A 14,302-nucleotide genomic window follows, 5' to 3' on the forward strand; every position below is an offset into this window, starting at 1 on the left:
TAGCGGAAGCGTTTGTAACCTGAGGCGTTTGTAACTCGAGGTAACTCGAGGTACCGCTATACAGTTCTCCAGGTAATTAACATGTCCAAAAAATACATATACCGGGGTAAAGTTTGCACATAAATGCAAATGCATTAAATTGGGGGGGGGTGCATTTTTAAAAGCAGTATGTTCAGATAAATTTGCAATGAAATGCTGGTAAATTTCCATAGAGGCTTTAAAAAGAATAATAATCTGAAACTGATCCGGAAATGTGGAGAACTGAACTTAAAATGCAGAGAGAGAGAGAGAGAGAGAGGGATGGAAACAAACCACAACTGACAGATTTACCCATGCCTACATGGGTAGAGTTCCCTGGGGATAGGAGCTGATTGTTAAACCACTCTGCGAGTTGTAGCTCTTGGTGGGGTGTGTGGAGTATGAGTCTCTTACCAACTCTAAGCATCTTAACAGACTATAGTGCCCGGGATCCTTTGAGAGAAGCCATGACTGTTTAAAATGCTAAGATGCAGCTTTAAATGCATAGTGCAGGTGTGACCTAAGTGAAGCACTTTTACTTGTGCATGGGAAGTTCTCTTCCCTCTCTTCCCTCTCTTCCCTCCATGTGCTTCCACAACATAGCCCCGCACCCCCAATATGCTCTGGGGTCTCTCCAATCCTCTGGAGCAGATCCCAGAGCAGAGAAATGCATGGGAAGAGAGGAAGGGAAAGTGGAATAAAAGAAGAAGACAGGAATAATGTGACACCGGCCCTTACATATATGAACTCTCTTACACCTTTCTTGTTTTTCTTCTCCTTCAGTGGCTATGTACAAAGAACCTTCCCTCCATGATCTTACAGAATTTTCACGGTCTGGCAGCGGGACCCCCACGAAAAGCAGAAGCGTCTCAGGAGTGCTAAACGGTGGGAAATCCATGAGCCAAAACGAATCGACGTAGCCAGGTTTAGGGAGCAACTGGAGAGACGCGTAAATGGAATCTTACCTCTGGAATCATAGATATAAGCACTTTCTTAGCTGCCTATCATCCAGCGAGGCAAGCCAACAAACTGGCATAGGTCACATTGTCTTATCAGCCATTTAGACCTTCTGGTTGTTCTAAAATAATTTTAAACAAATGATAATAGTAAAAAAAGAGAGAGCCCAATAACATAGAATGTGCTTGTGCAATCACACAAGGATAGCCAGACAAAACATAACTTGCGGCATAAAGCCACAGAGAGGAAATGTCCCTCTTGCTCACTCTTTAATCTCACCTGTGCTTTGGGGGGGGGGGGCAGAATTAAGTAGCAGGAAAACATTTTTTGCAGCACTTAACTGCTGATTTGAATTTGCTGTCCAGCCAAGAGAGAAGTCCAATCAAAGACCACTTTTTTGCTCTTTAAGGGAAATTCTAATGCTTAATGTTTTATACATATATATATCTATAGCATTAGAAGGTAAACAAACAGGATATGTGAACTCTGTGGTTTTTTTTCTCAGCTTACCATTTTATATCTCTTAAGGCTTGATATTGATAACAAACCCAATGTATTCTTTTAATTTGGGATAGTGCAACTTTCTGATTCCTTAACTCCAATGGGTCTTCTTCAGCGCTGTGTCTTTTCAAGCAAAATAATGCTAATAGTAGTATAATATAAAAATTAAAAAAAATCAGGTTTGGAGCTGAGTGTCAGTGTCTCAGTCTCCAGAGAAGTGTTCTTGCAATTAAAAAAAAAAAACTACACTGAGAGATATACATTTTTTAATAGATTTGTAGTATTCTGTTTAAAGTCCTTGTGCTGACCCTAGTCTGTAGGAACCAAAGTGTTAACGTTAACCCCCAGTCAGTGGAAGATAATGTTTTCGGGTTGTTGTTTTTCTAAAAAATAAAAAATAAAAATAGAGGGGATGAAAATATCCCCAATATGTAGAGTTTCTTTTTCTCCCCCTCCTCTCCCTCTGCTTTCTCTTAATTACATTTTATGTAACATATTTTAAAAAAACAAACTGTTGTCGTGGCTTCTTTTTTCTAAAGACAGAAACTGTGGAATTGAGGTGACTTAATTTTTATAAGGAAAATCAATATTGTTTGTAAAAAAAATAAAAATTCTTTCTTTCACTTACATGAAATTAGGGTAGAAGAGAAGCATCACGACAAACAACCCCTAAAGCATATCTACATGCTGTTGGGAAGGAGAACACTGCCCGGTGTCTTCTGCCCACAAAGAATGAAGCCAGCTTCAGGTGCTACCTTTAGGCTGATATAATCATGTGTGGGGTGGCAGGGACAAGCACACTGTCCCCACTGCTTTCCCATGCTATCATTCTTAACTCCTCCCAACTCATGGAACACAAACTTCTGCAACGAGTGCCCTGTTGTATCTTTGGAGGCTCCCCATGTATTTTTGGAAGCCTGCAAAGCCATGGTTCTGAAATGCATCTGGAGCATCCATGACTCCAAACAGGGCTGGATTAACCATTAAGGAAATTAAGCACGTGCTTCAGGCATCAAGGGAGGAGGGGGGCACCACAAAAGTTTTCCATTGCCTGATTTTTAATATTCATGGTCACAAATTACTCAGCTGAGCATTCATTTTCTCAGATGAAGTATATTAAAAAATCCCAACAGTTCGAACTGCTTTCAGATTGCTAGGTTGGCAGGAGCTGGGACAGAGCAATGGGCGCTCACCCCTTCGTGGGGATTTGAACCGCCAAACCTCCGATCGGCAAGCCCAAGAGGCTCAGTGGTTTAAAGCACAGCACCACCCATGTCCCAGAACAACTATACAATGAGGCAGGCTGGATGCCTTATCTCTACTAAGTGTAGAAGCAAACGCATTGTGTAAGATTAGTTCTGAGGGCCTGATCAAAGACGTTGCAACTAAAAAAAGTAGACCCCCCCTTCCCCTAAAAAATATATAAATAAAATACAAAAATGAAGCATGTAGGTTTTGGTTTCATTTCGTAACATACAATTTTATTTTAGGGTTTATAGTTGTTTATATTTTGAATTAGGAATATATGGGGGCACCAAAATCTTTTAAGTGCTTAGGGCCTCTAAAGGTCTGCATTTTAACTTGCATTTTAACCTGTATTTTAAATTGGTTTTTCCCCCTATTATGTTTTTACTGTAATTTTACTGGTGTTAGTCGCCCTGAGCCCGGTTCTGGCCGGGGGGGGGGGGGCAGGGTATAAATCAAATGTATTATTATTATTATTATTATTAATCAGGCCCTGTCTTTAAATGGCACCCTGTTGCAGAAGTTTACCTTCTTTGAGTTGGAGTGTGATAATATAAATAATGGGGTCGTGGGGTAGGGCTGACACACCTGTTCCTGCTGCTCCTACCATGTGCTCACATTAACCTGATTGTAACACCTGAAGGGGCTTAAAGTGCAAGGGGCTATCAGATAGATGTATTGTGGTCCTGCCATGGAAAGGAGCAAGCTCCTGGATAATATTTAAGGGGTTTTGCCTTGCATGAACTGCAGTCATAGTGGTGTGACAATGGCCTGGTGGGAGAAGGGAGGGATATGATGCATTCCTACAAGGAGCCCATCTGCCCCCTGATCTCTGCCCGCAGCAGAGTTTTGATTGTGCCCTCCTTTCCCCTTTTTTTAAAAAGCAAAAACCTATATATATTTAAAAAAAAATTCATTAGGTTTCCATTTAGTTCCTCATATCCGTTGCATGGGAGAAAGTTGGAATATTGGCTTAAGAGTTGCATGACATGTTACGATTTCGTGCATTGCTCAACGTCAGCATCTGTTGCAGATTTGTACAAAGCTGACATGGATCGGTTCGAGCTGTTTCAGACTGCTTTGTACAAGGAGATGTTTATTATTTGTTGTATACAACCATGCACTGAATAAACTTATTTATATTAAGATGTACTTTCTAAAAAAAACAACAGCTTGTGGATTTGTTCAGAAAACTGGATCATTTTGACTGGCTCGTCTGGAGGAATGGGAGGCATGCAAGACACCTCCTCAGAGGTTGTTCAGATTGGGAGTGAGTGAAATGAGAAAACCTAGAGAGTAAAAACTCAGGTCCCAATTCCCACTCATGTGTGACCAGCACTCTTTACTAGGACTGAAGTCACTTTGAACTGCATAGCAGTCTTCCCTGACCTGGTGCCCTCCAGGCATTTTGGATTTCATCTTCCATCACCTCTGACCATTGTCCCTGCTGTTTTGGGTGCTTAGGTCTGGACTGCTATAAGCTCAAACTGCATGGGAGCCTTGTGACCTGTTTTAATGATTTAAAAAAACCAACACTACAGGTGGGAATGATCAGTTGAAACTGCAAGAGGAAGGCGTGCTTAGCCCTTCCCCCACTCCAAATTGTCCCTCAATCTGTGCCCCCACCACCATGACCACCACAAGATTTTCACTGAGCATTTTCCTACATTTAAAGCCCCACGGAGGGTAGGGAACTGCTGCGACAAGGAGAGTTGGAGTACGGAAATCATTCAGCACTTTCCCAAGCACCCCTCTCTGATGGGATCCCTGCTCCCATTCCACAAAAGCAGCTTAGCTTCCAAATGAGATGCAGCCTTTGATTAAGTGAGTCAAAGAGTCCCTCGTAAGAAAGAGAAGTCGTGCGTCACATTTTTGGGGGCTGACAAAGATTAATCACCCCTCCTTTTTCTTTCTTTTTTAATTTCCTGCACTGCTCAAGACCAATCAATATCTCATTGTCAGCACAACCCAGAAAACCATTACAGACCATCTCCGAACCTCTATATTTCTTTCATCAAAGTGAGGCCATCCATGTATATCTTTGCAGATGGGATTCCACCACATTAGAAAAAAATCAGGACCAGTTTTCTAGGTGGTTTCTGGATATTAGGATATTCAGTGATTGGAGATTTCTCCAGAATGGGACTCTAAAAAATATAGATATATGATTGGAAAGTAGAAGACGTGGCTATAAGCTGGTTGAATGTTGGAGTGAACTAAATCTCTCTCTGCCTCTCTCTCTCTCCCTCCCTCTCTCTCTTTCTCTGATGTTTGCTGTCTGCCAGAAATACCTCCTTGTCTTAATTCATGTTATGTGATCATGATTTTAAATGATGTGGGAATGACCATAATTCAGTGGTAAAGCACCTGCTTTGCTTACACAAGGTCCCAGGTTCAATCCCTGGTGGGGCTGGGAGGGACAACTGGAGATGGACCGATGGTTTTACATGGTTTAAAAAGGGGGCAGCTTCCTTCCTTTGTTTCTAATAAAGCATCCATGTAGCAGCAATGCTGACAATGTTTGCACAGAACAGGCTTATATCACTCCCCGCCCCCACTGCTTATTTGTATGCAGTTTTTGTTTGATGGGAACACACGGCTTAAGGATAGAGCACATCTGGAGAAAGAAGGACCAGATCAGAATGTTTTGTCCTGACAAAGGACACAATGTCACTCCACCATCCCATGTTCAGAAGCTGAATAGAATGGCAGCTGAGTCTTGCTTCAATGCTGGCGACAGGGTCACATCCACCACTGCACCTGAAGGAACATAGGAAGCTGCCTTATACTGAGTCACACTGATAATCTATTTAGTTCCGCATGGTCTACTCACTAAATGGCAGCAGCCCTCTAGCCCTATCTGGAGCTACTGTTAGGCATTGAACCTTGCTGCGGGGCCTAGGCCCATTTTATATTGACTTTCCGGAGGGAAATTCTGCTCGGTACTTCTCTTGGCTGGGGAATTCCCTTAACTATTGGGCAGCACTTGGGTTGCTGCTGCTGGGATGGCTGATAGGGTGAAGGTCCACAGCTGTCGCCTCCCTGAGAAGGGTGAGCAAACCACTCTCTACCACTGAGTTACAGCCCTTCAAAACAGGCCTGCTCAAGACAGCAGAGGTCAGAGAATGTAGGAGATGCATTCTGTTTTCTTTGCATTCTAATGAGAAACTACCTGATTCACGCTTCTCAAGGCGAGCTACAAACCAAAACACAGCTCTCCTTCAAAACCCACAGTTATCTGAACTTTGTATTGTGGTTCTTCAATGAAACAATGTGTGCAAGAAAAATGCATATATTATGGTGAAAGTTGACATACAAAAATACTGCCTATTAGGGGAAGTGCTTGCAAATAAAAAGTGCATTTTAGTTTCAAAACTGCATACAAAAATGTGTTTATAAGGGGTAATGGTTTTCATGGGGATTTTATAAACAGACCAACACATACTGTTATGGAAATGTGAAGAACCGAAAAGGGGGAAATAAGAGACCAGGAGAAAGTGAAAGTGGCAGATTTGCCCATCCCTATGTGGCAGGCACAGCCCTGTGGTCCAACATTTTGATGCCAATTTTCAGCATCTGCTCCATCTTTCTGCCTCATGGTAGCAATGGCTCAGCTCACGTTGACAGTGATGGGAAAGACATTTCTCTGATGCTCTGGGCAGCTGCTGCTAGATTGGAGCTAAATAGGTAGTCACACCTGGGGTAAAGCTGGTGCCTATGCTCCTAAGGGGTAGTTCACATTAATGGCATCTAGGCATGAAGGACATACAAGCCAATGAGAAGCCTGCTGGAGCAGGCCAATGGCTCATCTAAACCACCATCCTGTTCCCACAGTGGCCAATATCATGGGAAGTCCATAAGCAGGTCTTGAGTGCAGCAGCGTTATTCACACCTGGCATTCAGTCATACTGCCTCCAACAGTAGAGGTAGAACATGGCTTTCCATGGCCAGAATCTGACCTGAAGCTTCCAGTCAGGACCTAAACAGGCTAAAGGGCTCATCTCCAAAGATGGTGCTAAACAGTGCACATCTTACAGGGTTTGGCACACCGCGTCGATGCAGCAATTCAATACGGTTTAAGACTAATAACATCCTCCATTTCTGTACCACATATGCCCTCGGAACTCTCTTCCGGTTGCCTCTGAGCATATTCAGAGTGCTTGGAGGTCACCACCATCCATGTCACTGCATGGAAGAACACACAGATTGAATATAGTGACATCCTTGGAAGGTAGACACGCTTACTTTGGGGTATTTTGTTTTGCTTTGTTTTATTGAACAACATTTGCATACTGCTTACTTGATCACCAAAACCTCTAAGTGGTTTACAAAGGACCACTCAAGATACACATTTTAAAATACCAATTAGCACAACCGTGAAAAACAAGGTATAAATATAAATTAAATAGGCAATCTTAAAACCACTGGGTAATACCTATGGTTAGTCCTACTCAGAGCAGACTCATTGAGATTATTAGTAGTAGCAGGAATATCTATTACATTTGTACACTGCACTTCATCCGAAGATTACAGGGCAGTTCACAACATAAAAATGAGAACACAAAACTCATAAGAAAAACAAGCAAAAGCAAACTGATAACACACACCCCTCTCACCCTTCCATGATGGACATGATTAACTTTCAATGTGTCTACTCTGAGTAGAATCTAAATCCAGTCCATTATACATGCTAAAACTGCATGCTCAAATTGCAAGAGAAAACGACATTTTATTTTATTTTTGCATGGCCTCTCTCCTTCTCTTCAGCAGTCATAATGTTGGGGAGGATTACCTAGAGGTTAACAAAAGGATGAGGGGAAAGATTCTGATCTTCCACACCTCTGATTAAGGCAGAGAGCATAACAGTGGCGTCTGAGGCTACTGTACCATTGAGGTGTGAGGATACAAGCCTACGGATACAAAACATAGGCAAATCCATTTTTGCCGTTGCTTAGAGACACAGCCAAATCCCAGGGTGGATTAGAGCAGGTCTCGTGTTGAAAAGGGATTGTGCTCAGACACCGGAACGGCAGTGTAGTGGATTGCTCCTTGTGGCCGAGCATTAGCATCAGATACAGTCTGCAAAACACATCAGTGCCTGCCTGTCAAAACCAGTCCAGTCCTCAACAGAATGCAGTCGTGATTCATCGTCCCACATCCCCACCAATTGCTTCTATCAGAAGTGAAAACACAGAAAAGTCTCTGGAGCAACCCTCCTCTCTTGAGAGTGTCTGATCCAGGCTTCTGTGGGCAGCTAGGTCACAAGCAACACACATTCGTACCCCAGACATGGGGAAATGTGGCAATGCCTCTGAGCATGCACAAAGTGCTTCCTCCTGCATAACCACATAGACTTAGAAAGAAAGGGGGGTTGTCGTTTTAGGGCAAAGGATTTTAACTTCCAGGGAAAAACCCTTTTCTCATTATTATTCTTTTTTTAATGAAATCTGAGCCTGTAGTTTTCAGCAGGAATTGTTGTGGGCTGGTGAGCATTGCAGCACACCTGGGAACATGAGGAATGGGCTGTATTAAGGTTTGTGCAATCTATTTTGTTTTCTCTATTTGTCTTTTCATTTAAACCTCGCCTTTCCTCCAAGGAGCTCAAGCATGTGTGACCCCACACCCCATTTTTTCCTCCCTGCTGAGAGGCAGTGATTTCCTCGAGGTCACCCAAGGAGCTTTATGGCTGAGCAGTGGTTCTGAACCAAGTCCTAGTCCAAGAGTCTAACCAATGTACCTCACCAAATCTAGGTCCGCACAATGTCCACAAACAGGGGCAAGAACCCAAATGGTGGCTCTGAGGGCAGCGCAAATTACCAATGACATCCCATGAGACATAAGAACATAACAATCTGCCTTTATGCAGACTCGGACCATTGTTCCATCTAGACTAGCACTTGTCAACACTAACTTGCAGGCAGCAGGTCTCCAGGGTTTCAGCAGGAGTCTCTCCTAGCCCTATGCGGAGTTGCCAGCGAGGACTGAACCTTGGAATTTCTGCTTGCAAGCAGATGCTCTGCCACTGAGATACAGCCCTTCCTGGATATGCAGATACAAATCTATATCTGACTTTCTGCAGATTGGGGATTCTAACTGTTTAACTCAGAGCTGAAGTGAGTCTTTCTGTTTGCCCTCATTAAGCAATTAGGAATCAGAAACCTTTGTCAGTATGCTGCAAATAATCTATATTTTGTATCTTAACGTATATCTGCCCAGGCTTGGTGTATGAGCAGAGCAAAGACTACCGTAAATATCAGCAGAGATCAAGGTAGGGCAGGACATTCTAAGGAGTGTTTCAACCACACAACCTTCATGCTGGATTAGAGTTGCCAACTCTTTTTTTTTTTTTTTTTTTTTTTGACTGGACACTGCCTTGTTTTCCCATAGCCTAAACTAGCTTTCATAGCAGGACATTAATAAATGTGAAAAGTGACAGGGAAAAAGTACCTCTCCTAGCTATAGATGATGGAGCAAAATGGTTTTCTCTTACCCCAAACTCCACTTGAGCCTGAACCAAAGGGTTCATACTAGAAGGAAATCCATGAAGTCTATTTTCTAACTCCATTGTCAGAGGCAATATGTCCCTAAAAACGCCAGCTACTGTAGGGAGAGTGCTCTCACACTTAAGTCCTGAGGCTGGCCTCCCCATAAGCATCTGTGATAACAGGATGCTGGATTATATGGTCTCATCAGGGTGAATGGTAAAGGGGATGGTGTCACTGAGGTGCCAGAAAATTCTGATCAAAGCAGAATTGGAAGAAGAAATTGCTATTGTTTGCTTATTTGTCCCATATCCAGAACAGAAATCAACCCAACGAATACAATCAGAATTTGCTGCTGCTGCTGCTGCTTTCAATCTGCAGCAATTGATTGTGCTTTCCTTCCGTTTGCATTGCGCTTCTGTTGCATTGAAATCAACATTGGAATGACAATGTAAGTTATGTCATTTGCATAATTACTTGCATTAGTTACACAATTTCACCACAGTGGACACTGCAACAAAGAACTTTGTTTTTGGCAAAGACGGCTGGCACGCTAATGTTTGGTACAACAAAGCTGGAATACGTAAAAGTTTTGCCAACCATGTTATTAGAAAAAACTTAATTAGGGTATGGGAAAAAAAAATATATATATATATATTAGAGAACAAAACACCAAGGTGGCCATCCCCAAAAGAAGCAGAGACAAGGAAAAAAATGAATATGAGTGACAACTGGGGAACCTATAATGAATTGTTAGACTTTTCGGAAGGAGAGCCAAAAATGGGGAAAATGAAGAGGTTAAAGAATATGTATCGGACTGGCTAAACTATCACCAAATCAATTCAAAATCAAAGGTAGATAAGAAATTGGGATTTGCAGAAAAACCATCAGAATTCAAAAAAGAAATATTAAGTTCTAGAGTTAAAAAATTATCTGAAATGTATAGGATATTACTTGACTGGGAAACAAAAAAAGAACTTGTGAAATCATCTATGATCAAATGGGCACAAGATGTGGGTCATCATATTGATTTGAATTTGTGGGAACAATTGTGGAAAACAAATTTAAAATCCACTGCTAGTAACGCTTTAAAAAAAAAAAGAACTACTTAAAAATGATCCATATATGGTATTTAGATCAAAAAGTGACCTATGTTGGAAGCGCAAAGAAACAACCGTCACATTTTACCATTCATGGTGGTCTTGTAGAATAATAAAATAATTTTGGGAGATGATATATAACAAGCTTAAGAAAATGTTTAGAATGTCCCCCCCCCAAAAAAAAAAAAAAAAAAACCCAGAAGCTTTCCTTCTGGGAATACTAACAACAGAAATCCCCAAAAATCTAATTATTCTATGGATATATATGACCACAGCTGCCTGAATTCTGGTACCACAAAAGTGGAGAACAGATGCAGTACCATCACGAGAAGAGTGGCACTTTAAAATATTATAATATATCTTTGGCCAAAGATGTTGCCAAAGATGTTGTTTTTGTTTCAAACATTGCAGATTGTGGACAAGACAGAGTGCTTCCGGAAGTGGCAGAGAGATATATCTAGATTTGTCTGGCAGGGCAAAAAGCCCAGAATTAAGTTTAAGATACTAACTGATGCGAAAGAAAGAGGGGGCTTTGCCCTGCCAGACCTAAAGTTGTATTATGAAGCCGCAGCTTTTTGCTGGCTAAAAGACTGGCTACTTCTCGAAGACACTGACGTATTGGATTTGGAAGGGTTTAACAATGCCTTTGGTTGGCATGCTTATCTATGGTACGATAAGGTTAAGATTAATAAGGTCTTTAAGAACCATATTGTCAGGAAAGCAGTTTTTAAAGTCTGGACAAAATACAAAGACTTATTGGAAAATAAAACCCCGAGGTGGCTTTCACCCCTGGAAGCTAAGGCCCGAAAAAGACCCAATATGGAGGCCAATTGGCCAAAATATTGGGAAATATTAGAAAAAGACGGAGATAATTGGAAATTGCAGAGTTTGGAGAAAATGAAGGATAAAGTGCGAGACTGGTTACATTACGCTCAGATTAAAGAAGTTTTTAAAAATGACAAAAAGGTAGGGTTCCAGGTGGAGAAATCGAAGTTGGAAACAGAATTGTTAGAACCAAAAACTAAGGTATTATCAAGAATGTATAACTTGCTGCTGAAATGGAATACACAAGACGAAATGGTTAAATCGGTTATGATAAAGTGGGCTCAGGATATTGGGCATAATATTATGTTCGAGGACTGGGAAAGGTTGTGGACCACTGGGCTGAACTTCACTGCATGTAGTGCTTTGAAGGAAAATGTAATGAAAATGATATATAGATGGTACATGACCCCAGTTAAACTTGCCAAAATATACCATTTGTCTGATAATAAATGTTGGAAATGTAAAGAACACGAAGGAACATTCTTTCACCTCTGGTGGACTTGCCCTAGAGTGAAGGCCTTCTGGGAAATGATTTATAATGAGTTGAAAAAGGTATTTAAGTATACCTTTACTAAGAAACCAGAGGCCTTCCTTCTGGGCATTGTCGGCCAGAAGGTGTTAAAGAAGGACCGAACATTTTTTATGTATGCAACAACGGCAGCAAGGATACTCATTGCCAAGAGTTGGAAAACTCAAGATCTACCCACACTGGAAGAGTGGCAGATGCAGCTGATGGACTATATGCAACTGGCCGAGATGACTGGCAGAATTCGAGACCTGGGAGAAGAGAGGGTTGAAGAAGACTGGAAGAAATTCAAGATTTATCTACAAAAGTATTGCAATTTGGTTGAAGGTTAAGAAGGAGGCTAGATCATAAATAATTGCCTACCACTAAATTAGATTTGAAATTGACGATAAGTGAGATTGAGGGAAATATAAAATTTGTGGAGAATAGATTAAATTAACTGAACAAAATTTAAGAATATAAACAAGATGATAAATTGCTGGGAAAAATTTATAACGATGTAAGTGGGAGTGGGAGACGTGAGGGAGTCCAAAGAAGTTCGGAAAAATGTGTTATGATTTATGTTATATTGTTTATTATTTTTGCATTTTGTATTTTAAAAAATCTTAATAAATATTTATAAAAATCAAAAAAAAATAAAATATTATAATATAATGTTGGAATGAAGTTATATGGCTTTAGTAGAAATGTTATAAGGAATTAAGTATAAATAGATTAATAGAGTATCAAAGGAAAAAATAAGGTTAGAATGTGTTAAGATAATTATAGGATAGAAAACAGAGAAAGATGGAAAGGAATTGCTGAAACAGTTAACAGAAGTGGAATACAAAAAGGGAGGTGTGAGGAGGTCACGGAAATAAGTGAATGAAAGATAAGATACTGAAACTATTTGATGTGTTTTAAATTGTTTTTTATTTTTGTTTTGTTTTGTTAGTTTAAATGTGTTGGTGTTGTGTAGTGTTTTTGTGTTGTACTGTATTGTTTTTATTTTTTGTAGTGTTTAAATTGTTAATAAATATTATTTTTTTTAAAAAAAAATATTATAATATATAGAACTTACCAGCATGACAAATAGATTAAGAACTAAAAATGATAAGAATTTAAAAAGAGGACTGGACATTATATATAGAATATATGGAAAAAATATTATAACAAGAAAATAATCGTATCAGGCTCACAAAAAATACTTAGCAGTAAAGGTTACAACATGGGATAATGTAAGGTAATGAAAACAACTTACTAGAGTAAGAAAACACAGTTGAAAAGATAGCAGATAGGAAACCACGGAAAGGGTGGAAGGGGAGCAAAAGTTAAGGTTTATAAGAGTCAAATAAATTGGAGGGGAAAGTTATGATTCCATTAATATTCATATACAGTGGTACCTCGGTTTAAGAACAGTCTAGTTTAAGAACGATTCAGTTTACAAACTCTGCAAAAAGGAAGTAGTGTTCCAGTTAGTGAACTTTACCTTGGTCTATAAGAACGGAATCTGAACGGTGGAAGGGCACTGGCTGAGGGAGGCCTCATTAGGGAAAGTGCACCTCGGTTTAAGAATGGTGTCGGTTTAAGAAGGGACTTCCGGAACCATTAAGTTCATAAACCGAGGTACCACTGTATATATGTCTTATATTTATGTTTTTTATTATTATTATCATCATGTGTATGACTGTAACACAGTATGTGTTGATAAATGAATGAATGAATTGATGATGATATGATAGAAAAGCAAATAAAAAACTATATGTTAAAAAACAAAGCATTGCTTTTGGGCAGAAGAACTGCAGCAGAATGGAAATCGTGCTGCATATGGCAGGGAGGAATAGGAAACATCACAGAGACACAGAATTCATAGTGGTCCATTTATGAAACTTCCCCTACCTTCAAAGGGAAGTCAGGAAGTTCACACATGACCATACAGGGTGTTAAGATCTACCAATTTGTCCAAGTCCTTGGAACATATTCAATTGTGACATTTTGTACTGGAGGACTCAACTACTGTCATGCTGGTTTGGCTGTTTTTATGATGTGTTGTTTGTTTGTTTGTTTGCTTGCTTGCTTGCTTGCTTCCTAGCCACCCTGGATTCTCTTCTAGGAAAAATGATAGGTTATAAATTTGATACCTAGTTGTCAGTCCAAAATCGACTAAATCCAGATTGCTTAGGGAGTAATAATTGTGCTAACTTACTGATTAGCTACTAACAATCTTCCCAGATGACCAGCTTATTGAGCATTCATTCTGATTTGTTTGTGGGGAGATAAGACAATGTGGGCTATTTAATGAGAACTCACTCACATATTTTTTGAGGGGAGGCTAGACAGAGCTGCATCAAAGCTAGTGTTATCCCACACTTGACAGTATATTTTCACAGTGCGTTTCTTATTGCAAAATCTCCAATCTTTTGGGGTGGCAGGTTTGTAGAGCAAGAGCTCCAAATCATCTTTGATTGCGCAACCAACATTTTGACAGTGTGTGAGTGAATCCCACCGGAAAATAGTGACAGTCTGGGAGCCCCAAAACTAAGTGAATAATATCAGCAGAATATTCCTGCATTGGTGGGGGATGGAACTAAATTGCCTTTGAGGCCCTTTCCAGCCACAGAAGCCAATTCCTAGGGGCCGATGGGCCGATTATTCAAGTTGGCACCCCT

The 14,302-nt window shown here is 40.4% G+C and overlaps 1 protein-coding gene across 7 annotated transcripts in view; it reads left to right on the top strand.

Moving 5' to 3' along the window:
• The window catches only part of FGF13 (fibroblast growth factor 13), a 244,802-nt gene extending 240,929 nt beyond the window's left edge, over positions 1–3,873 (top strand). For all 7 annotated transcript variants that reach the window (XM_079962914.1, XM_079962917.1, XM_079962920.1 and 4 more), the window contains one exon: positions 802–3,873. In XM_079962914.1, coding sequence (XP_079819040.1) covers positions 802–938 — 137 coding nt within the window. In that variant the 3' untranslated portion in view covers positions 939–3,873. The remainder of the gene's footprint in view (positions 1–801) is intronic.
• The last annotated feature ends 10,429 nt before the right edge of the window (positions 3,874–14,302 follow it).

This window comes from Podarcis cretensis, assembly GCF_951804945.1.
Source record: "Podarcis cretensis genome assembly, chromosome: Z".
Taxonomy (NCBI): Eukaryota; Metazoa; Chordata; class Lepidosauria; order Squamata; family Lacertidae; genus Podarcis; species Podarcis cretensis.